At 38.6% G+C, this 26,595-nt stretch overlaps 1 protein-coding gene across 1 annotated transcript in view; it reads right to left on the bottom strand.

Moving 5' to 3' along the window:
• LOC149141963 (ubiquitin-like modifier-activating enzyme 5) overlaps positions 1 to 26,595 on the bottom strand; it is a 479,516-nt gene that overhangs the window by 289,896 nt on the left and 163,025 nt on the right. The window contains exons 5-7 of the mRNA XM_089447610.1: positions 21,362 to 21,430; positions 19,900 to 20,055; positions 19,637 to 19,673 (exon numbers count right to left, since the gene is read on the bottom strand). Of these exons, the coding sequence (XP_089303736.1) occupies positions 19,637 to 19,673; positions 19,900 to 20,055; positions 21,362 to 21,430 (262 nt within the window). The remainder of the gene's footprint in view (positions 1 to 19,636; positions 19,674 to 19,899; positions 20,056 to 21,361; positions 21,431 to 26,595) is intronic.

Raw genomic sequence — 26,595 nt, 5'->3', positions numbered from 1 at the left:
TATACAAATTAGGAGTTTGAATTAGCCTCCTTGGCCTACATAAGCCCCAAAAATAAAATAATGTTCTAATAATTCAAATTTTGGTGACAAGCCCACCAGACTAGCTCACAAATGAAAGAGTAAACCTCTCAAGAGGTCAAATAATAATCTATGCATGGCGTAGGGCCCTCTAAGAGGCCTAATGAGGTCCATGGGTGCCACAATGAATAATAGGACCCTCAAAAGAAGTGGACAAGGGGTTGGCCGCTTGTAATAACCTGTAGTGCTCCAAATGACATGTGGGGGCACACAAGTGTCCTCATGGGTCTCCAAACAAATCAAAGATCCCTGTAGATCACCTACAAGGGCTAGGATGATGGTGTAGGTGATGCCACATCATCGAGCAGGTCCCGAATCATTTGCCAAGTGTTTGTTGCAAATTTGGGGCCAGCTAGGCATGATGGATCAAGTGCATCTTCCTCGTCCATTAAGTGAACCACGAACAATCTTTGAATGGTTGTCAAGATCTATGGAGTGCTTTCTGCTACTATGGAGGCCCATGGCTCTCAACACACACCCTACATGTGCCAATGTAGCCCTATGGAGGATTAGGACCCCGTATAGGGAGACCAAACCCAAGATGGAGACCATCTGCAATCCTGCACAAGATCCAATGCATCCCCTAGCCTTTTAGTACAACAAGTCATTAGAGAAATCGAGTAAATGAGCTTACCAATCATAGACCACAACTGGGAACTTCATAATGGCCTGCCTTTCCATAATAGGCTTTGGGATGTGCCAATATCTTCTAAACTCCAAATGGGGCTAACTAATGATCCTATTAAGTGGTTTCTACTTCTAAAAGGGATAATATAGTCAAGGTACATCCTTCAAAAGGTGTTGACATGTGATAGATCTGTGAATGAAGTGGGGAATGAGAAGGGGCAGCCCTGGGTCACATGCTAGGGTACAAGGGTAGCTAATAAGAGGGGAGCGCACACTTGGGTTTATAATGTGTAGGAGGGAGCAATCGTGGTACATGAGGTACCCCAGCCTTGATTTTTCCACCCTTCTTTATAAGCCTTTTTCCTTTTTATGATTTTCTTTGATTAACTACTCGGGGCTCAAGGGGTAAGAGCATGAAGTATAAGATATAGCAGTGACTACCCCCATTTTAAGGTCGGGCAGATTATTACCCACCAGGGGTAGGAACAATCATGGGTTCATATATGATGAAGAAGGCTCATAAAAACTGCAGGAATCAGGGTGATGGCCATGACGATGGGGCAGAGCTCATGTATTGGCTTTTGCCCACGCGCTAAATGTGTTTGTCCAAGCCATCTTTTGCATTTTGTCGTACATTTTCCTGTTGAATGTGGCCATATATGAACATGTATCAATGACATGAGATTGAACCACTAAAATAAGAATTGCCAAATCACATCATTGATATTGGTAGCGTAGGGATTTAGAAAGACAGTTTCTAGGTAGGCCCATCAATCCCTAGGGTTTTGTTCATAAACCCTAGGTCACCAAACCCTAAAAAAATAGGGTTTCATTATATAGCCTAGACATTAACAGTAAATCCTAAAGGACTAGGATTTTTTCCAAAACATTACCAAAACCCTAAACTTCAAAAGAATAGGATTTCATCATATGTTCTAGACTTTATTAACAAACCCTAAGAAGACTAGGGTTTCTTAATTAACATTGACATACCCTTAGCATCAAGAGGCTTGGGTTTTACAATGATCCCTAAGCGTTAGGGTTTCAAATAAAAGATCAGATGACAAGAGATAGTGTAACAAGGGTAGATTCAATCTAATGATTAATCACCCTAACAAGAATCTCTATGATTCAAAATCCTACACATAAGAGAGTTAGTAATATAACATAAATTTCCAAAGAAAAATGATCATACCTTTTGTATCAAGAAAGCCTTGCAACAAATCTTGTAATCTGTGACATGCCTTGAGTTGTTATTTAACAAACCTTGTAGGACATCAATTCTTGAATGGCTTCCCTTGCAACAAAACTTCCATGCTTCAAGTCTATCCTTTGAAGTTTCTACCATAACTTTTGTGTATTCTACAAGCTTTCCTATCAAGGAAAATATAAAGAAAAGGTTATTAATATACAATGCAAGCAAATATCAATATGAGGAGGAAACCAATCATGAAAGATAAAACAAAGAGCAATATACTTATCTTTTGGTAAAATGGTGAAGTATCCCTCTTAATCCAATCTTTCTGAGGAATACCTACAACTTATCAAAACAACTTCAAGAATTTCTAACAAAATATACTGAATCTATGAACTATGAAAATCAAAACATAAAAGAAGACATTGCAAAACTTAAAGTAGAGTATGCAAGGGATAGTATCCCTAAGAGTCTCTAGCAAATAAGTCTTTGACTTCGGATTCTTTCGTCTTGTTCTTATTTGGTGGAGTTTCATCAACAACATTCACATGTTCTCTTTCTCTCTTCTTATTCCTTGGATTTTCAGGATAATGACTTTATAATGGCCCATCTTATGACAATTGTAGCATTCAACCTTGGATAGGTCAACTTTCTTTCTAGGTTCTTTAAGCTTCTTGAATACACTCTTCTTCTTGTCTTGACCCATTTGAAATGTTGTCTTCTTCATCCCGCTGCTTGTTATTTACTAATGAGATGCGAGCTTCTTCTTGACTGCATGCATTCCACATTTGTTCAAAAGTAGGAGTATCTTTCCAATTGTTGATCCCTGATGCAAAAGAGCTCCATGATTTTGGTAGACCTAGTAGTGCAGCAATCACAAGTTCTTTCTCTGGTACAACTTCATCAATAGCTTGTAATTCATCTCTTATTCTAGAGATCCTTACAAAATATGATGACACAGTATCATATTTTGTCATCTTTATTGTCCTTAGTTCATTCTTGAGGCTAGCTATTTGATCAATGTTCTTGACGGTAAATAATTTGGAGAGGGATGCATACATTTCTTGAGCGGAATCTATATTGGATATGTATGGGATTAAATTGTCCTTCACTCCATCTACTATTAGATTCATGGCCAAGATGTCAATTTCCCTGAATTTCTCCTTTCTTGCATCATCTGTAGGTTTCTTAACTTTTCCTTGAACAAGATCCAAAACTTTATGCTTAGCGAGAATAAGATCTATCCTCTTCTTCCATGCCCTGTAATTGGAGGCTCCTTCTAGCTTGTTTTTTGTCTTCATTGAGGTTGACATAGTCTCTATAGATAGTAGGATTTTCTTCTTATATAATCCTTTCCTTAATGACCTTCTTTTGTTCCTTCCTCCTTAATTCTTCTTTCAATTGACCTTCAAGCTACCTTTTCCTTCCTTCTTCACCTTAGCTTTGATACCATGTTACAAAATCAGAAAGGTAGAAAGATTTTCTTATATTGATAATTACTTGTGATATTCTTGTAGTCTTATTATCTTCTCGTTGTGTTCTTCTTTTATCATGGTTTCATCAAGCAATCATCAAATCAAAACATGAAGATCAACGACACCAGATGTAGGCACTCAACCAGGGCTCAAACCCCTCTATAGGGGAAAACACAGTCAAACTCTTCCACTAGTAAATCAAATTGAGATAGACCAAGACCTTAGACCCAAAAGACCTTCCTCCTCCACCAACTCAGCCTTCAAAATGATTCAGCAAACTCCAGTAGTCCCTTCTTGTCCAGCAGCTTTAGCCCAGCAACAATCCAGTATTTTGACCAATGTTGCACTAATCGTTATCAGGATTAATTCTGCGCGGGGAAAAAATCGGGAAAAATCGTAAAAATCGGTAAAAATCGGGAAAAAATCGTAACATACAAAAATATTCATTGTTTTTCAATTTTTTTAATATCTAAAGCATCTACAACATAAAATAAATACATTGACACATAAATATGATAAAAAAACTAATATATAATATGTTTAATATCATTTCTAGTGCCACATCACATATAACAGTGAATCATGTCCTGAATAGTAAGTACTGACTCATGACTCGCAACTCAGCCTCAAAATATCAACAAAAAATATAATAATGTATCACATATCATGAGTCATAATGTCATATACAGTGAAATGAACCAAATAACTAAAGTCTAATACTATTGATTTCCTTTGCCCCTCTAGATGTAGATGTCGGTGGAGTTGGCAGTAGACTCTGCTGTGCTCTAGAAGCTGAAGAACTAGGAGCTACAGGAGGTAGACCACGTCCTCTACTGGTGACAGGGGTAGCTTGGGTCACCTCCTCCTCATAATTTTATTTTATTTTATTTTTTTTGTTCCACGATTTTTTCATAAAAATCGCTGAAAAAAAATTGCGATTTAATCAGCCGATAATATCTCCGATTTGAAAAAATCGCTATTTTCCGATTTAATTGCGATTAATGCAATTTGACCCCAGCTACTTCAAAATTTCAGCCCAGCTACAATGCTGCAATTTTAGCCCTTCCAGCAACCTAACAACTTCGCATGTGTGAGACAGGGAGAGAGAAAATTCGACTTCTTATGCTTGACCAAGACTTCCTTCTCCTTCGCCAGGGTTTCCTTCCTCTTCCTTGAATTTCTCACCCTTTTCTGCCTCTAGCAACCGCAGATCGAACTTGTTGTGGATGTGTTCTAAATGAGTCGAGTTGTTTGAATCTCCTTTCTTGATAATTACTTATGAGTGTGTTGGCCACTTTCACTCCTTTATTATCTTTTCTTTCATCAAGCAATTACCTTATTATATGTGTATGAAGATCACAAAACAAGAGACACAAGATATAGGCATATGCCAAGGCAAAACCCCCCTCGAGGGAAAACCCGATCAGGATAATTCTTCCTTTCAATAGTATTATTTGACACTCTTTACCCTAGACCAGACCAAACTTTCCCTCCACACCATGTCAGCCTCCCAGATCTTCGACCCCTTCCAGCAACTCTGACTAGGCAACAGCATCCGGCAACAACGAAATCTTAGGAGACTTCGATCTCCCAACCCAGACCACGAAACAAAGAGAGAGAGGCACCAAAAGTTTGATTTTCTTCTTCTCTAAAGACTTCCCCAAACTCGCATTTATTTCCACCTCCCGGCAACAAACTTCACACTTCTCCAGCTCTTCTTGAGATATCGAACTTGCTTGAGAGTGAATGCTCCAAATGACTTCGACCTCCTTGTATATATAGGCTTCTTGTGGGTCGAATGAGGGTCCTTAGGCCGACTTGATCTCTCTTAGGCCGACATGATGTGGAGGGTACATAATTCATATTTGACTTGATACAAAACCTTTTTACATGATTCGAAAGCCCAAGAAGGGTCTCCTCGAATGTACAATGACTCTATAAACTCAATATTAATCCTAGAAGTCCAAAATGGGGACTTTGACTAATATAATGATGACCCAAGCGTGAAACCCATGCTTTAATAAGTCATTGTTACAATAATAAAAATTCTTTTCTTTCTTCTTTTAACAAGTACATTACATAATGACTCAAGTACATTATTGAAGACCGAACATAGTTACATTTTCTAACACTCTCTCTTAACTAGGGAGATATTCATAATGTACAAATACAATGGAAGATCTCAAACTATATGAAAAAATATGAAGAATTTTTAGGCACCACAATGCCATGGACTAGATTCCTAACCAAGGCAATCTATCCAGGTGGGACTAATGTGGACTAAAGCTTTGAGCCCCTCTAGGTACCATCAGGCTTACTTGCTAACCACCAACCCAAACATACATGTGTGTATCCAAAACAGAGCTCAATAACCAACACCACCTTTTCAACTTCGGGTTCCAGACATCAACACAGAGTGTCGGCCTGATGTCTCCCAGGCAATGCTTCACTCGCAAAGCCTCAACAAATCTCTTCCATTTCCTTATCATCAATACAATCACCAATATCTACCAAACCCAACAGGTTCCTTAGATATTCGAACTTCTTATTAGGAAGAGCCTTTGTCAGTATGTTTGCTACATGTTCATCTGTCGAGACATACTCTAACTTCACGATCCCATCCTGCACCAAGTTCCTAATAAAGTGGAACTTATTATTGATATGTTTCATCCTCGAATGAAACACGGGATCTCCAAACATCTTGATACAACTTTGATTGTCACAATTAATCACAGTAGGACCCAGAGACTTCTCGAACAAATCTATCAGAAGCTTCCTTAACCAAACAGCCTCTTTTCCTACTTCACATGCAGCCACATATTCTGCCTCAGCACTACTCAATGCAACGGGATCTTGCTTCTTGCTCATCCATGAGATCATAGCAGCTCCCAGACTAAAGCATCCTCCAGTAGTGCTCCTTCCATCGGTCTCACTGCCACCCCAATTAGAGTATTTGAAGCCAATTACCTTGACTTCCTTACTATCATACTTTAGGCAGTTTTGTACTGTGCCACAAAGATACCTCAATATGTCTTTGGCAGCCATCCAATGATCATGACGAGGCTCCAACTGAAACTGACTAAGAATGTTCACTGCAAAACATATATCTAGCCTAGTATTTACCAGATACATCAGGTAACCCACCAAATCTCGATATGGGGTAGGATCGACGAGACTAGAGTTGGAGCTCCTCAACTTCTTGAGGTTGGTGATCATAGGAGTAGTCATCGGCTTGGAATCCATCATCCCAAATTTCTGCAATAACTTGATGATGTACTTTCCTTGCCCCAAATATATCTCCCCAGGTCTCTGCCATAATTCTAGACCTAGGTAGTAGTGCATCAGTCATAGATCCTTCATTTCAAATTCAATTGCCAACATCTTCTTGCATTCTTGAATTCTTCGTTCTACACCTATGATGAATAGATCATCCACATATAGTAGAATAATGACGAGCTCATTATTCACAACCTTGATGTATAGATTCGGATCAACAAAACTCTTCACGAACCCAATTCTAAGTAGATATGCATCCATTCTTGCATACCATGCCCTTGGTGCTTGCTTCAAACCATATAGGGCCTTCTTGAGTCTGCAAACATGAGAGTCCCTGCTATTCACTTCAAATCCCTCGGGTTGTTCGATGTACACTTCCTCATCAATGGTCCCATTTAGAAATGCGGTCTTAACATCCATTTGATGGATATTCCAACCCATTGTAGCAGCCAATGAAACCAACAATCTAATGGTAGTGTACCTTGTTGTAGGTGCAAAGGTTTCTTCATAGTCAATACCTTCCTTTTGAGAGAAACCCCTTGTGACGAACCTTGCTTTGTACTTGTATATACTTCCATCAACAACATGTTTGATCTTATAGATCCACTTCGATGTGACAACCAATTTGTCACTAGGTCTAAGAACGATCTCCCAAACCCCATTCTTCATGATGGATTGATATTCTTCCTACATAACTTTCTTCCAAACCTCTTCATGCTCAGCTTCCTTGAATGTAGATGGTTCGGCTTCAATTAACTTTGTCATATATGTAGCATAGCTAGAATATCTCTTCGGTTTCTTACTTTCCCTAGAGGAACCTTTCACAGCTTCATGTCCTTCAGCATCTTCTAATGTAGCTTTCAACCAATTTGGCCTCTTCCTTGTGGTTGGGACAACCACCGATTGAATAGGCTCACTTGGTCCTTCTTCTTCAACATTTGTAATAGAGTTGTCATGATGAACTTCTTCTTCTTCAAATATAGGAACTTCTTTGTGATCAGAATCAATAAGATAATCCTTTGATTTATTGTAAGCTTGATTTTCATCGAATATGACATCCCTGCTTACTTCAATGTGTCTTCCTTCCTTTATGTAAATTCTATATGCTTTTGAGGAAAGACACCAACGAATATTCCCTTGATACATGTCGAGCCCCTTGATATTTGTCAAGCCCAACTTCTTTCGCTTGTCTTTCAGAACATGGATACATGTTGGACTTCCAAAGATTCGAAGATGATCCACACTCTGCTTCTTCCCTGTAAATACTTCTTCAGGTGTAGTTTTATCAAGACTCCTATGAGGACTTCTATTTTGAATGTGCACCACATAAGAACTTCGGTAGATCTTGATCTAGGAGCATAGTTCGAATGCCTTCTTCAATTGACCTATTCTTCCTTACAGCCAATCCATTTTGTTTAGGATAGTAGGGAACAATGAGCTCCCTCTTAATACATGCATCCTTACAATAGGCAATCAACTCTTTCGAAGTGTATTTGCCACCATTGTTAGACCTCAGAGTCTTTATATTTCTTTCGGTTAGGGTTTCCACTTCAACCCTAACTCCTTGAACTTATCAAATTCTTCATCTTTAGTTTTGACTCTTGAGTAGGTAGAGCCATGTCTTCCTCGAATGATCATCAATGAATGTTACATAGTAAAGATGACCTCCAAGTGATTTGTTAGACATGGGCCTGCACACATTGGAATGGATGAGGTCTAATATTTCTTTAGACCTAGTTTCACCAATACAAAATGGCTTTCTAGTATGCTTCCTCAAAGAGCATCCCTTGCACACAACTTCATGATCTAACTTCATATTAGGAATACCATGAACCAATTGACTAAGAGTAGGGATGACCCTGTACTGACCATACCTCAGATGCCATGGTTCAATGGGACTTATTTCCATATGAACCAAAGCTTGAGGAGATGGTGTGATAACCCAGTAAAGGCTTCCTTCACGAACTCCAATAACCCTAGCATTATCAATGCTAGAGTCTTTTCCCCAAACCAATACTTTTCCATCCACAAAAGCAATCATTTCCCCTTTATCTTCTAAACAAGAAATAGAAAGTAAATTCTTTTTCAAACCTGGAACATAGAGAACGTTGTTGAGATGCAGCTTCTGTAGGAATTTACAGGGTAAGTTCCTCAGCCAGAACACCAAAGGACACCGCTCACAACCAGATCGCAGATCAATACACCAGTATTTTTGACGTGGTTAAAACCCTCAAAGAGGGAAACAGTCCACGGCCTGAGCCAACGCGGCCACTTCAGGCAATTTATTAATAAAAGAATGAAAATTTACATATGTTTCTCTCATGCACGGATTACCCTACAAATGACCCTCCATGCGCTTTAAATAGAAATCATGGACCAATCGGGTGTCAAGCCACGGATCAAGTGTCGGTAATACCGAGGAGAGAATGAACCGTCGGATCACTACATATCGTGACCGTCGGATTGTAAGTTACAAAATGTACAACGGTAAAGAAACACACTTTACCTAACTCTATACTAGAACAAGTTGTACTTAACTATTTCCTATGTGTCGGAATATCCTAACATCCCCCCTTAAGAACAACTTGGAATAGGATTGAAGGATTTACAAATATGACACAATAGGAGAAGGAAGGAGGCACTAGAGCCTATCCCCCCTTAGTGACAACTTCCTGAACTCCAACCATAAATCGAAGTTTAGTGAACTTCGTCTCTGTGAGAGCCTTTGTGAAGATGTCTGCAACTTGATTATCTGTTGAATAATATTGCACTTCAAGAACATGCTCGTGAATGAGCTTTCTGATGAAGTGCATGTGCAGTTCAATGTGTTTGCTGCGCTGATGTTGGACTAGATCTTTGCATAGCTGAATGGCACTTTGATTATCACACCAAAGTGTAGTCGGATGCTGCTGCTCAAAGCCAAACTCTGACAGGATCTGACGAAGCCACAAGGCTTCCTTACTAGCTTCTACGGCACCACGATACTCTGCTTCTGCTGATGAAAGAGAAATGGCACCTTGTTTCTTGCAAGCCCATGTAATAGGTCCTGAACCAAGAGTGAACACATAACCAGCAGTAGACTTCCGATCATCAGGGTCACCAGCCCAATCGGAATCAGTGAAACCAACCAATAGAGGAGATGCTTCGGCACTGTAATGAATCCCAAACTGAACTGTACCTCGAACATAACGAAGTATTCTTTTAGTTGCTTTCCAATGACTTTCACGGGGGTTTTGCATGAACCGAGCAACAAGGCCAAAAGCAAAGGAAAGGTCAGGACGAGTATGGGTTAGATACAAAAGTTTTCCTACAAGTTGATGGTATAAAGTAGCATCAACTTCAGGAGAAGTACAAGTGACTGAAAGTTTGACTCCAGACTGAAAGGGAGAAGGGGCTGGCTTACAGTCTTCCATGTGAAAATGGCGTAGAATATCACAGCATACTTGGACTGGGAAAGAGAAATACCCTCCTTGGATTGCAAGACTTGAAGACCGAGAAAATAGTGTAAGTGTCCTAAGTCTGTCATTTCAAATTTCCTTTTAAGGCTAGACTTCACATGGTTTATAAGGTTGGGATCACTACCAGTAAGGATAAGATCATCAACATAAAGAACAAGGATGATAAGAGAGTTGCCCACTTTCTTGGTGTAGACAATATTGTCAGAATGACACCTAGAAAAGCCAGATTCTAAAAGAAAGCTATCCATTTTGGCATACCAAGCCCGAGGAGCTTGCTTGAGACCATAAAGGGATTTCTTAAGTCAACATACAAGGCTGGAGTCTATTTGTATGAAACCAATGGGTTGTTCCATATAGATTTCTTCATGCAAGTCCCCATGCAAGAAGGCAGATTTAACATCCATCTGATGGACTTCCCATTTGAAAGAGGCAGCAAGGGAAAGAACAAGGCGGATAGAGTTCATTTTGGCAACAGGGGAGAAGGTTTCAGTGTAGTCAATGCCTTCAACCTGTGAAAAACCTTTAGCAACAAGACGAGCTTTATGTTTATCAACTTTCCCATCTGGTCCATACTTGGTTCTGTAAACCCATTTGCATCTAACAAGTTTTCGTCCCTTTGATAGAGGAACAAGATCCCATGTATCATTTGCCAATAATGAATGATATTCTTCATTCATAGCTGCTTCCCAATCTGGATGGCCTGAAGCTTCTGCAAAGGTGTCAGGATCATAATTTACTGGAGCTTGAGCCAGTAAAGAAGAGGCTCTCTCGAACTGAGAACGTGTGCGTCGCTGATCTGTAGGATCACCGGCAAGATCACCTGCTGCATCTCGAGTAGCACAAACCCATTTTGGAAGCTCAGGAGCTGAAGGAGGATCCTGAGATGGTGGGGGAGGATTGTCATCCTCACTTTCATCATCTGAAGAAGAAATGTTTTCAAAGGTAGAAGAGATAGGGAGAGGTGGCACATCCGCCGGACTAGGCTCGCAGGCCGATATATTTTCATCAAATTTTACATCTCTTCTAATGATAACATTTTTGGACTTAAATGGAATAAGTCTATAGCCTTTGACATCTTCAGAATATCCAACAAAAGTACATTTTTCACTCTTAGGTTCTAAAGCTTTATGCTTTTCATCTGGAATATGGGCCCACGCTTCACTTCCAAAAACACGAAAGTGACTTACATCTGGTTTGATTGAGCTCCATGCTTCTTCTGGAGTGATATTCTTTAAAGCCTTAGTAGGAGTGCGATTTATTATGTAATTTGCACAGTTAATTGCTTCTGCCCAAAAACTAAGACCAAGTCCTTTAGATTGTAGCATACAATTAGCCATTTCCTTTAAGGTGCGATTCTTCCTTTCAGCTACACCATTTTGTTGTGGAGTATATGGAACAGTATGTTGCATTTGAATTCCATTCTCAGTGCAATAGTTGATGAATGTGTTTTTAACATATTCTCCGCCATTATCAGATCTTAACTTAAGAATTTGATGTCCAGATTGTTTTTCAACAAAGGCCTTGAAGGCCAAAAAAGTGTTAAATACTTCACTCTTGAGTTTTAAGAAGTATACCCAAGTGCGTCTGGAGAAATCATCAATGAAAGTTAAGAAATACTTGCAGCCAGAGAATGACACAACTGGAAGTGGACCACATAAATCACTATGCACAAGCTGTAAAGGGGTTGAGGCGTGCCAAGAGGCACGTTTTTCAAAACTGTCCCGATGATGTTTTCCGAGTACACATCCGGAACAAACACCATCTCTGCAAGATACCATAGGAAGACCTGTCACCATATTTTCTTTACATAGATGCTGAAGGGAGCGATAGTTTAAGTGACCAAATCGCTCATGCCAAAGTTTGCTCACTTCATCGTTATGAGCAACAAATACTGAGGGAAGATTTGATGACCCAAAGTTGTGAAACTTATACAACCTTGTAGAATCATCAGCAATGCCAGTAGCCAAAATCTGTTTAGGATCTCTTAAGTCCTTGATTACAACATCATGAGGTGAAAATTCAACGATTTTACCTTCACCTGAATGAGTTATCTGATATACAGATAGAAGGTTGCAGGATAAGGTTGGAACACATAATACATCATTAAACTGACCATTGTCTAGATGAACAGTTCCAGTCCCTACAACATTAAGAGATCTATCATCACCAACATATATATTTTTGGTGTTACAATCATTTAAAGAAGAAAACATGGCTTTGTTTTTGGCCATGTGATAAGAAGCTCCAGAATCAATGAGCCACTCATGAGAATGAGAAGAAGAAGATACATTTAATGCATAGCCAGACCGAGATGCTTGACAACCACATGCAGAAAGTGCCATTCCTGAAGATGAAGTTGAAGTTGAAGATTGCCCCAAATGGATGTTATGCTTCTTCATTGCTGCTTCCAAGGCTTCCATCTTCTTAAAGCATTTTGATTCTAAGTGGCCATCTCGATTACAAAAATTGCAATGTCTATCAGTCTTCTTCCCTTTGTTTTTATTTGTCTTATCATTTTGTTGAAATGATTTTTCATTTTGGGGCTGAAATTGCTTAGGACCCTTGTTTGGTTTAGGACCATTCTTTTTAGGATATGACTTCTTAGGATTCTTTGAATTTGGTTGCTGCTGGGCAGCTAACGCTTTCTTGGAAGAGTTTCCAAGATTAAGAAGACCAAGGTGTAAGAGTTTTTCTTGTTCTCTTATTAAAGAATCACAAAAAGAGTCAAAGGAAGGGGACTTGTAGTCTGTTCCTTGAGAAATGAAGGCTTCTCTTGTAGAATGGAAGGTGGAAACAAACACAGAGTAGGCTGGTCCCAACTTTGTAAGAATGGAATAGATAAGGTTACTATCTTCTTTCTTAACTTTAACACCTTCCAAGAGATATCTAAGGGTCTTGAACTTGGACAAGAAATCTTCAATGCAAGAAATATTATTAGGGTCCAATGTAAGCAACTCATTTTCAAGTTGATGGGCTCTAAGTTCATTTTTAATCCCAAAAACTTTATTGATTTGTTTCATTGCTTCATCAGGAGTATCAAGTTCTGCAATATGGAATCTAAGATCTGGAGAAATAGACATCCCTATCAATCCACGTGCTTGATCTTGCCTATTTTCCCATTTAGCAGCCTTATCTTCATCCTTCGGTTTCTTTTCTTGGCCTGAGGCTATTCTGTAGAGACCTTTACTTCTAAGTAAATCCTCAATGTAGGCGAACCATTGGAAGTAGTTGGTGCTGTCAAGGGTAACTTGGTATTGACTTTCCATTTCAACGGAAACTGAAGCTAAAGATGCTGAAACTAAGTGTTCCAATGGATAGATCTCGAAAAATTAGGCTGGTTTAAAAAAAACGGCTCCGAAAACGGCTTCCGAATAAAGAAGTTATGGCTTTTTGAAAAAAAGTTGTTGAAGTTGCCGACGAGGTGCGGAAATGTGCGGAAATGAAAAAGTCCACCCCCACAAAATGGAGACTTGAACCCAAGACCTCTACTCTCTTAGAATAGCTTTGAACCAATTGAGCTATACAAAAAATTTGAGAGAGAAAGAGAGAGAGAGGAGGGGGGGGGGGGGGGGGGGTGCGGGTTGATGCTTTGGGTTGCGTGCTTGCTTTGAGAAGGCTCTTTTTCCCTACAAAACCCAACACGGACATGCAAAGAAAACAAACCTTACGGCTCGAAGTTAGCTTTAGCCAAAAAACTAAATATTTTCAAAAATGAACCTTGCAACTCAAAGTTAGCTTTGGCCGGAAACTAAATATTTTCCTCAATGTTTCTGATTTTCCGAGATCACCCTAAGGCGCAGGGAAAAGAGCATACGCATGAGAAAAATCCTTCCTTTCTGTTTCTGATTTGCCCAGATCGCACAGAGTCGCAGGGCAAAGAGCATACGCAGAAATGAAAGGTATAGATCCAGTAATAAAAAAAGCTAAATAAATCGAAACCAAAATAAACAGAGAGAAAATAACAGTATACTGCAAATAAACACTGTATACCTCCAGATCTTAAAAATGACGCAGCTAGGGCTACCGGAAACCTTTTCGCGTGAAACGAAAGGGGTTCCTCACTGGAACAGATGCTCCCAACACAACAGAGCAGTCCTCTCGGCCCGAAAGCAGTCAGAAACAACAGATCTAGGAAACAGCTGTCGGATGCAGTTCTACCGGCTTCAAATTTGGATCACCAACAGACGCGGCCCTCAAATAGCTCTGATACCATGTAGGAATTTACAGGGTAAGTTCCTCAGACAGAACACCAAAGGACACCGCTCACAACCAGATCGCAGATCAATACACCAGTATTTTTGACGTGGTTAAAACCCTCAAAGAGGGAAACAGTCCACGGCCTGAGCCAACGCGGCCACTTCAGGCAATTTATTAATAAAAGAATGAAAATTTACATATGTTTCTCTCATGCACGGATTACCCTACAAATGACCCTCCATGCGCTTTAAATAGAAATCATGGACCAATCGGGTGTCAAGCCACGGATCAAGTGTCGGTAATACCGAGGAGAGAATGAACCGTCGGATCACTACATATCATGACCGTCGGATTGTAAGTTACAAAATGTACAACGATAAAGAAACACACTTTACCTAACTCTATACCTAACTCTATACTAGAACAAGTTGTACTTAACTATTTCCTATGTGTCGGAATATCCTAACAGCTTCGATCCATTATCCAGCTTCAATGACGTTGATCTCATGCCTCTAACAGCATAGCTTTTGTTGTCACCTAACTCCACTGCATGAGAGGATGGATCCTTTGATAGTGTGTGAAGTTGTTTGCTTTCACCTATCATGTGTCTCGATGCTCCACTATTAATGATCCATGCATTGTCATCAGTAAGAGAACCTGTAAGGACAACCAAGAATCCTCGACTCTTGACCTTTGAATAAGTAGTAGATGACCTTCTTGATCCATCTTCCAACAATGTTGTAACCCAATCTTATGCAGTTCACCATAGAGGGAGAATCCATGCTAACAAAGTGATCTTCGACTTCTCTTGAACTTAGCTCTAAAACCATGTTGGAAAATCAAAGATATTATATTAGGGTTTGATTCTTTATTGATAATTACTTGTGAGTGTGTTGGCTTCTTTTACTTCTTTATTATCTTTTCTTTCATCAGGTAATTACCTTATTATATGTGTATGAAGATCACAAAACAAGAGACACAAGATATAGGCACATGTCAGGGAAAAACCCCTTCGAGGGAAAAACCCAGTCAAGATAATTCTTCTTTCCAATAGTACTCTTTGAGACTCTTTACCCTAGACCAGGACGAGACTTTCCCTCCATAGCATGTCAGCCTCCAAGATCTTTGACCCCTTCCAGCAACTTCGAATAGGCAGCAACTTTTGGAAACATGCAGCTTCCGGCAACAATGAAATCTTCGGAGACTTCGATCTCCCAACCCAAACCACGAAACAGAGAGAGGGAGGCACCAAAAGTCTGATTTTCTTCTTCTCTAAAGACTTCCCCAAACTCGCACTTCTTTCCACCTCTCGACAATAGACTTTGCACTTCTCCAGCTCTTCTTGAGATATCGAACTTGCTTGAGAGTGAATGATCCAAATGACTTCGACCTCCTTGTATATATAGGCTTCTTGTGGGTCGAATGAGGGTCCTTAGGCCAACATGATGTGGAGGGTACATAATTCATATTTGACTTGATACAAAACCTTTTTACATGATTCGAAAGCCCAAGAAGTGTCTCTCGAATGTACAATGACTCAATATTAATCCTAGAAGTCCACAATGAAGACTTTGACTAATATAATGATGACCCAAGCATGAAACCCATGCTTTAATAAGTCATTTTTACAATAATAAAAATTATTTTCTTTATTCTTTTGACAAGTACATTACATAATGACTCAAGTGCATTATTGAACACCGAACATAGTTACATTTTCTAACATTATAGTAGTTTTTGCCTCTCTAATTAGGCCAACTTGTCCAGCTTGAGGCCGACTTGGTGGAGGAGGCCTAAATGACGTATTTTACATAAAACTAAATTTCTTTCTTGATTGACCAAGCCCAAGGAGTGTCTTTTACATTATGACATGGACAAGGACACTTGACATAAACCCTAGGAAGCCTACAATGGACACTTTGACCTAAGAACCATTGAACCAAGCATGAAACCCATGCTTTAATAAGCCAATTTCTTTTATAATAATTATAAAACTTATTTTTCTTTATTTTGACCAATACATACAGAATGAATCAAATACAATTATGAATGAGGTATTCCGTCCATATCTAAGGAAATTTGTGTTAGTGTTTTTTTACGACATTCTAATATATAGTAAAACGTGGAAGGAGCATCTACAACATCTAGAGCAAATCCTCACTATATTAGAAGAACATCAATTCTATGCAAAAATGTCCAAATGCACATTTCGAAAGGAAGAAGTAGAGTACCTCAGACACATAATATCCAAGGAAGGAGTAAAAGTAGAACCTAATAAGATCAAAGCGATAAAAGCATGGCCCAAACTGACTAACATCACCAAGTTAAGAGGATTCTTAGGGTTGACTAGATATTATCGAAAGTTTCCTCGAAACTATGCTCATCTCACAACACCCTTAACAAACCTTCTAAAGAAGAACTCATTTCGCTGGGATAAGGAGGCAGAAAAGTGTTTTGAGGAACTTAAGGAAATTATGTCTAATGCACCTGTATTAGCAACTCCAAACTTTTCAAAGCCATTTGTAATCGAATGTGACGCTTCGGGTTTTGGAATTGGAGCAGTGTTGATGCAAGAAGACCATCCAATCACATTTGAAAGCAGGGAGCCCAACAAGCGAGAAAGTCTCAAGTCTACCAACAACAAGGAAATGCTCGTCATTATGCATGGAGTAGCCAAGTGGAGGCAATATCTCTTGGGAAGTAAGTTCTTAATATGAACAGACCATAATAGTCTTTAACACGTCCTCCAGTAGAAAATACTTTATGCAAGTTCTAAGGGAAAAGGGAGAGATAAACTCCAAAATTTGGCTGATTGGGGTGTGATTGTAGCATTTGGAGATCTATCAGTACGCTACAGGATCAACAATGCATAGTAACCAACAAAAATGGATCGAAAAAATTGCCACCTTCGACATGGATATATTACATAAGAAAGTGAAAGACAAGGTAGTAGCATATGCTCTATCCAAGAAATATGAGGAATCGTCATTACTTGCAATTTCGGTTGTATTTCCAGAATGGTTTAATGAAATTCGAAGTGAGTTTGCAAAAGATCCAAAAACAAGTGCTATAATCGATAACCCTCCTCAAAATTCAAAATTTGAATGGAAGAACGATATTTTGTGGTACAAGGGAGGAATTTTCCAAAGGCCAAATTCCAAATTTAAATCCAAATTCAAGGAGCCCCATTATTCACTGTCAGTGGGACATGTAGGTTTCTTTAAAGCCTACTATAATGCACACCAATCATTTTTATGGAAGTGAATGAATAATGAAATTTAAAGACACTTAGTCTGCTCCATCCCTTAAATATTCCAAACCAAAAGTGGGAAGAAATATCAATGTATTTTACCAAAGACAAAATTCTCGTAGTAGTCGACAAACTCACCAAGTATACAAACTTCATAGGAATGAAGAAATCAGATCCAGCAAAGCAAATCACTAAGATATTTTGCATACAAACTACATGGGTTTCCCAAAGTCATTGTTAGTGATAGAGACACCAAATTTAAACGCAATTTCTGGAAAGAGTCTTTCAAGCATATAGGAACCTACCTCAACATGAGTTCAGCATACCATACTCAAACAGACAGTCAAACAGAAGTTGTCAATAAATGTTTAGAAGCCTACCTATGTTGTTATGCAACAGACAAACAAAATAAGTGGCCACAATGGTTACATCTCGCCGAATGGTGGTACAATTCCACTTACCACACTTCAGTGAAAATGACTCCATTTCAAGTTCTGATACCAGATGTAGCGTAAAAGCTCAGTAATTTACAGAAAGAGATATATATATATATATATATATATATGTTAATTCTTGAATGATGATTACAAAGATGGAAGGCCTTGGCTTAAATATATCCCAGGAGCCATTACTTGAGGGGGGCATGATCTTTGATCGTGCCCTTTAGTTTAGAAATTAAATTAAATAAATTTATACATAACACTCTTAACAAATCTACCTCCAACTTAAGTTGGTTGAAGTAAATATTAGGGACCCTCCATCCCCTATTGACTCCTCATTCTGAGATTAGGGCACAGGCAAGGGTGAGGTCTAGGGAAACAGAGTTATTTTGAATCTGCTTCACAACTTAGGACTAACTTAAAATTTACCTAGATAATTTCATCACACTACAAAGCATCATCAATATTTGAACTTGTGTTTCATGTGCTCTTGTTTGGAAATGGTCATTTATCTTGAGTAAGCCTTACTTTCAAGTATCATATCTAGCACTTAAGCATCTTCCAAGTTAGCACTTGTTAAAGGTATCATTTGCTACATTACCTTGGAAGCATTTATCTCTTGTGGCACTTTTATTTCAAGTTCTTCTTTTGCAGAAGTGTATCTTTACTTGAAATATTTTAGCAATTCTTTTGCAGAAGTGTATCTTTACTTGAAATATTTTAGCAAGTATTTACATCTGGGCAACAGTCTTATCTCGCAATATTTATTTTGTGGATGTATGTAATCACTGCACTTGTAAATGTAATTGGATGCTATATATTTGAAGTGTGTCTTGATCATCTTGTATTAACTCCAAGAAAACTAACTTGCTAGCTTTGGGCTAGCAATTTTTTGGCCCAGCTAACCGTTGGTGGCTCTGCTCTAACTATTTAACATGCTAAGCTGGATCTGTTTTTTCAACTTGTCCTGACGATGAACCACACTGGTTGGTTCGAAACGCGTCGAAAAATGGTTTCTCGTGTGATTTTCGCCGAAAAATCTATCATAAACTTGTTATGGATCACAGAAGCCTCAACTCTACAGCTTTGGACTAGTTGAACCTTAGATATCTTTTAGAGACTACCCCCATTGGCTTTGACTAGGAGCGAACCTAGACAAACAGTTGAAAATTGAGTGACAGTCTCAACTCGAAGCTCGCTCCCTAAGGCCACACCAAGTGGAGTTAAGGATTTTATCCACGATAATCCCAAGTGTGGGTTAAGGCGGCAACACACCGCAAATAGGTACTCATTTAATACAAAAAAGGTGTCCATTGTGTGTACAATTGAGAATACTTTTGATGTCTCTATCACATCTCTCTAGCCCTTTCCTTCATTGTGAATACATATCAGCATTCTGATCGAGTTGAAGGCTGTTTTATAGTCATAAACTCTGACTTGAGGCTCATGAAAAAATTTATCGCGTGTGCCATGATGTTTGTTAATGTTTCTCATTTATTCATCAACTCTCATCGCTGAAAGTTGAAACAAAAAGAAAAATCTTAAATTATCATTGTTCTTTGCATCAACATAACATAGAACAAAACCTTCCAAGAAAAAAAACAACACAAATGATACAAATAATTGTATTAAACCCTTACCTGACTCCATCCATATTTGGTTTAGCTCGTTGCAAGCCTGCAGGGATGGAAGACAACTATGAGAGATCTTGCAGCAATATCAAATCTTAAATCCCATAGTACTATAAAATGCAGTAACAAGTTCAGAATTACATGGTTATAATCAAACCCGTTAAACTCTGCACTTTCCAGTCATTTCCTGCCCATCATTTGGAGCAGGCATCTTGATAATTAGGAGTGTTTAAGCTTCAATATATCTTTCATGATGGTAGGAGAAACTCTACCTGATTCACAACCATGCGAGCTTCATAGTTATCTACACAGCTTAACACCAAATCAACTCCACTTTGTCGACCTCTTGTGGATTCAATAACTTGGTTGGTCAGAGTCTCCATGAATTTCTCAAAACCCTTCACTGTTGTAATATTCAATGTGTAGCTCTGTGACAGAAAGAAAACAGGCTTCAAAAGTCATCTGTTAAAATTAATCTTGTCACTATAGAATACACAATATTGAAATGGCAGAGCATATATAGAGATTGCAAATTTAAAAATGTAGAGTAGGTGCAGATTATTCATTCAATAATCTGCAATTCAACCATTCCACCTGCCAAGGTTTCAGGGACCTGAAAATTTTGGCACCTTTCTCATTGCATATTATTCCGCATACAACCCTTTTGCAAGGTCCAGAGGCAATATGTGGCCACCTTTCTCAACACTGGTAGTACTACCGAGCAAACCCATAGAAAGTTCAATTCCTATGATATTATGTCATATGAAACTGAAACTTTTATTACCACTTCTTATCACTTGTTATTCCCAAACAACTTGTTTTCATGGTCATGATTTGCTATAAAGCAAACTTTCTCAAACAGCAAAACTGATTCTCAGTGCAACTTTGGTAGGAGAAGCATCACAGTCTGGCCATATGATATGTTTATTGATTTGCCAAGCTTCCATATAGTATAGGTGGAGTCATATTTTGGCAAAATTATGATCCTTGAATATCAGAGCATAGCTCCACCCTTTGATTCACTTTCCATGTTCCTTGGTAATTGACCCAAATCCCTCACTTCCATGACATATTCAAAAGTTTTGAAATCTGTTAGGAAGAAATTGACTCTCACATTATGGTAACTAAGATGTATCAATAATACCTTCATTTATTTTAGACTCTGAAATTAAAAGTTTAAAACACATAAATGATAATAGGTTAAACCAATCTCTGCAATTGATGACTAGAAATATTTGCCCATCTCTCAGAAGTGTCATGTTCTATGTCTTTGATGAGTTGCAAGGGAAGACATGATTGCAGTTCTGTTTGCAAATATTACAACATCTATGTACAAAGGCTCCTTTGCAAATAATGCTATCTTTGATGACTTTTACTGAATTCATTCAATTTTATGTATTCATAGATATAGTGTCCACTTCAAACCAATTCATACCACTTATTGTGAATTACATCCTAGAATCCTCCCAGAAAAATGATTAATGGATAATGAAGAGTCAACTCCCCATTTCAATAATCTAGGATTAAATAATAATTTGTCAGTTGAAAAGGAGGGAGAGACAAACACAAAGGTTCCATGGGAAATCAACAAATTCTTCAAAAATATTGCTGAAGGATGCTACTTCAGTAAAATATTTATCTATCCTATGAATGGGTGCTTCTGTAATTACATTTATCTCGTTGGTATTCGATATGGATGGTACATTAGTAACTTTGACTTGGATAAGTTCTTACCTCAATCAAAACATCTGGATTAATTTCAGCAAGTGTCTGAGCAGCAGCATCTGTCTTAGTCATGCCAACCTGCAGGAATGCAACATATCCCAAACAATATTTTAATATCTTGGCATCTCCCACTGCCATAAGTGCCCTTCTCAAAAATACCAAACATTTTTTGACAGGAATAACAGTTTATATTTCTTTCCATAAATGAGCAATCATGAAAAGCAATGGGATTGATGAGTATATACTTATCCAAAACAGCCAAGATGGTGCATATTTGGACTTGGTGTAAAGATCCAAGGGAAACATCCTGTGGTAAACTAGTAGAATTACAGTTCAAATCCTCAAATACTGTGGGAACCAAGTATCAAAAGTCAAAAGAAAGGCAGGAAATGACTTCAAATAAAACTAGTTTAGCTCAACATCAAACATGAAGCTGACCTTGTCAATGAGAACCTACATGCCAAAACAGCTACAGCAACACATTCCATTAAGGTGCAATCAACAAGGAAAGCAAGAGGAACAAAAGTCAGAGCAAGGTTACACTGGATCATAGTTGGAGATATAACCACCAAACAAATGCACATATCCCATAGTAATAAACAACTTAATAACAATTGAGCAAAAGCCCACTGGATTTATTTAGGACAAGATGTCCTTATATCATTTTTATTGAAATCTCCATTTGAATGAACTCTATTATATAATGCACAATTGGATGATTTAATCTATCTATTTGCAGAACCTGCATGCCAAACAGCTATAGCCTCACATTCCATTAACATGCAATCAACAAGAAAAACAAGAGGAGCAAAAGCCAAAGCAATGTTGCACTGGATCAAAGTGGGAGATATAACCACCAAGAAGCTACTTATATCCCATAGCAATAAACACCTTAGTAACAATTGAGCAAAAGCCCACTGTGTTTCTTGAGTATGAGATGTCCTCATATCATTTTTATTGAAATCTCTGCTTGAATGGTTTCTATTATATAATGCATAATTGACTGATTTATTCAATCTATTTGCATTGTAAATTGGTCAAAGTGTGCAACAACAAGACATGGTCAGTTGAGATAACCTGAGGGTTTGAGTATGACCCGTGCATCCTCCTGCTGTTACGGTCGTTTCACCACATTTACTAAGTGCCTTTCCTACGTTATTGGCTGTTGCTAGCCATTAGTAGCCTAGCTTCCCCTCATATAGCCTCTGAGAGTGTATAATGGCTAGCTTAGAACCCAAAGTGACCAAGAGAATAGTATCGCGCCAAAGTGACCAAGAAAGATGGTCACCAAGGTATACCACTAGTTAAAATGCAAGTGCAGAAGATCCAATTAGATGTAGTGCATCTGATCCAACTCCTGGAACACTAGGGAGGGGTGCCTTTTACCACGAGTTAAAACCCTCATAAGCTTCCCTAATTCCTTTTGCACTTTCTCATTAATCTCAGCTTAGTGTTGGGAAAACAAAGCACTATACTAGACAAGTCGCAAGAGAGAGGAGAGAAGCTTGCCAAAATGATGAAATACCGCCCCTACATCCTCCTAACTTCACCTACCTCCGGTCCTCCACCTACATTTAATGCCTTTACTGCCCTAATTATTAGATTTAACCAGCAATTTAACTTATACCAAATTTAACGCTTATTTTAATTTAACCAAAAATTTAGCTGAAAGCTAGCCCTAAATTTTAGATTTAACCGATACCAAAATTAATGCAAATATGTAGTGCCCTAATTTCGAATTTACAGTAACCAGATAAACACTCATATGAAATTTGAAATCAGTAATGCATAAAATTGTAATCTGCACCTACCTGAGCTGCTGGCTGACTTCCGATTCCGCTGCTGAACTGGTAATCCTGAACTGCTGACTGATTTGATTCAATTTCGAGATGGCCAATACCACCCTACCAGACAGAGCAACCTGGTTGCTCAATCCAGAGAAGCTCTCCACAGAGGCTCTCTGTCCCTCCGTGCCCAGAACTCAGATCACTCAAGACTCTTCCACTGCAAAGTTACTTCTCCTGGTTTCCTGCTGATGAATCCTTAATTCTCTGGTTTTTTCCCCCCTTCTTCAGGTTCAGACCCTTCTATTTAACCCCTGGTCTGGCGGTGGCCGCCCTCCCACTTGCAGCCACCGCCTTTCTTGCATTCAAGGTTCTCGGATATTTTCCACTGACTTCTGCGTTTAGCAATCAATGTTCAGCTGATTCCTCGACTTTATTAATGGCTGGGATAAGGTGATTTTTAGGGCAGCCGACATTTATGAATATCACACTTCAGCATACGTTATACGTTTTTAAACTGATACCTTTATAACTTTCATCATGATGTTTATAAAGTTTTAATAACATAATGTATAACGTTTATATTATACATGCTATAAAGCTTTAAGGTATATATATATTATAACATTTAAATACTATATGATGTAAAGTATATTTCATAATGTTTAAACTATATATGATATAAGTATATTTTATAATATTTAAATTATGTATGATATAAAATTAATTAATATAATTTATAAATTCATATTATAAGGTTTTAACCACATACTTTATAAATTTTAATACATAGATATATATTTATAAAATTTTAAGGTCCAAAATTTTATTAATGGGTTGTTACATACACTCCCCCTTCTGAAAACTTCGTCCCGAAGTTAGAGCTTTAGGTTCAAGGTTTTAACGGACATGCCCTTTTCTATCCCGGACCCCAAGCTATTCAAAATTCATCCTATCCTCCCTAATCTCTTCTGCTCCCATCCTATCCGTCCTCTACTAGAGTATGCCATGGCGTCAATTTATTGACCTAACCATTCATAACACAAAGGTAACAGCGTCGGCTATACCGACCTGATTCCCAGTAGGCATCCGGCAGTCATCATCACACGTCTAGGGGAGCGTGACTCGCACAGTCCTCCCATGACTCCAGGTTCCGGAGGATAAACGGTGGGTAACACCTCCACCCCTCCAGTAGTATCAGGGCTACTACCCTATCATAGAATCACTTTGAGCTTTAACTGATCTGAGTTCTGTCATCACGTGGTCATCTCGAAAATTGGATCAATTATCTGCAATCATAGTTTATCTGCAATCTTACACTTACCCAGCATTTGTGAAATGTGCATCAGCATATTCGAAATAACTTATGTATTATCTACATATGATACTATAGCATAACAGAATTTTGTTATTTTCTATGCATGTATTCTGACTTTTCTATAGGATGTATTCACTTCCTATCTTTTATTTCAGTTGTTCATTTCTTGACATGCATAAAATAAAACAGATTTATATTGTTTCAATTCCTACCGGAAGTAAAATCATTTGACGGTCTTAACTTTACTTCAACATTTATAATTTAGTAATATAATCACATATATTGCTTTGGTATCCATGTACCAGCAGGAATTAAACACATATTATTTTGGTATCCACGTACCAGCAGGAATTTTAAACATATATTATTTTGGTATCCATGTACCAGCAGGAATTTAAACATATATTATTTTGGTGTCCATGTACCAGCAGGAATTTAAACATATATTATGCCGCAAAGTTTCATGTTTATCACTAATCATTCAAATGTTTTTGGTTCTCTGACAGAGGTGAAGTAAATATATATACTAAACATAGTGTAAAGTTCTTCAAAATGGACATAAACTAGGGTATCTCTGACATATGTCCTCTGTATCCTCCCAAGTCGCTGATCCAGGACTATACTTGTCCCACTGGACCTTAACTTGGTCCACCAGGCGGTTCCTCAGCTGTCGAACTCTACGTTCCAGTATATGTAATGGTTCGACCGTTATGACTCCCTCGTCCGATACTTGCAATTCTTTCCACTGGAGGTTATGAGATGGATCAGCTATATAATGTCTTAATACAGAAACATGAAATACATTATGAATTCTATGCAGGTGGGGTGGCAGGGCAAGACGATAGGCAACAGGTCCAACTCTTTCCATGACTTTAAACGGTCCTATAAATCGGGGTGACAACTTTGTCCCTTTCCCGAATCGAATAGTACTTTTGTTTGGTTTGATGCGGACGAAGACCTGGTCCCCTACTTCATACTTCCTATCAGATCGGTGAGCATCAGCATAACTCTTTTGTCTATCCTGTGCTTCCTTTAACCGCTGTCTAATCTGTCTGACCTGCGCTTCCATTTCATGGATTAATTCTGGTCCTATTATCACTCGATCTTCTATCCTGTCCCAACTTAACGGTGTTCTGCACGGTCTGCCATATAAAGCTTCAAATGGAGGCATCCCAATTGAACTGTGGTAACTGTTGTTGTATGAGAATTCAACCAAGGGTAAATACTTTTCCCAGAGTGATTGCTGATCCATTACATACATTCGCAACATGTCTTCAAGTACTTGATTTACTCTTTCAGTTTGCCCATCAGTCTCAGGATGGTAGGCAGTGCTTAAATTTAGCTGAGTACCTAAGGCTGTCTGCATGCACGTCCAGAATCTGGAAGTGAATCGCGAATCTCTATCGGATATAATCTTCTTAGGTACTCCATGATATCTGATAATTTCGTTTATGAATACTCGAGCCACGTCAGCAACATCATAAGTCTCTCTTACCGGAATAAAATGGGCGCTTTCTGTTAATTTATCCACCACTACCAGAATGGCATTGTGTCTCTGAGAAGTAAGAGGTAGTCCAGTGATAAAATCCATAGAGATGGTCTCCCATTTGGACATAGGTATGTCGTGGGGTTGTAAGAAACCCGCTGGGTGACCATGATCTGCCTTTACTTGCTGACATTCCATACATTTTGCAACAAATTGAGCGATATCACGCTTCATGCCTGCCCAAAAGAAGAGTTTCTTGGTATCCGCATACATTTTCCCTACTCCAGGATGAGCACAATATACGGCTTTGTGAGCTTCCCTGAGGATGGTATCTCGAAGATCTTTATCATCAGGAATGTACATCCTTCCATGGAATCGCAAGATCCCATCGCTTTCTAATTCATAACCCTCGAACTTAGATTCTTTTGCCTTAATCCCCTCAAGACTTGCCCTCACTTTTAAATACCAGTTGTCTTTTATAAGACGGTCCAGCACTCGTTGTCTTAAGTCCACTTTAATGGGTATGAGAGAAAATATCTGGGGTCTCCTGCTTAAGGCATCGGCTACCACATTTTCCTTTCCCTTAATATATGATATTCCGAAGTCATACTCACTTAGGAATTCACTCCATCGCCTTTGCCTGGCATTTAAGTCT

The sequence above is a fragment of the Pinus tabuliformis genome, chromosome X, assembly GCF_031772625.1.
Source record: "Pinus tabuliformis cultivar Carrire ecotype Pingquan chromosome X, CPIR1, whole genome shotgun sequence".
In the NCBI taxonomy this organism is placed as follows: Eukaryota; Viridiplantae; Streptophyta; class Pinopsida; order Pinales; family Pinaceae; genus Pinus; species Pinus tabuliformis.
Note: the sequence above shows the minus strand (reverse complement) of the source record. Positions and strands in the feature narration are given on the sequence as shown.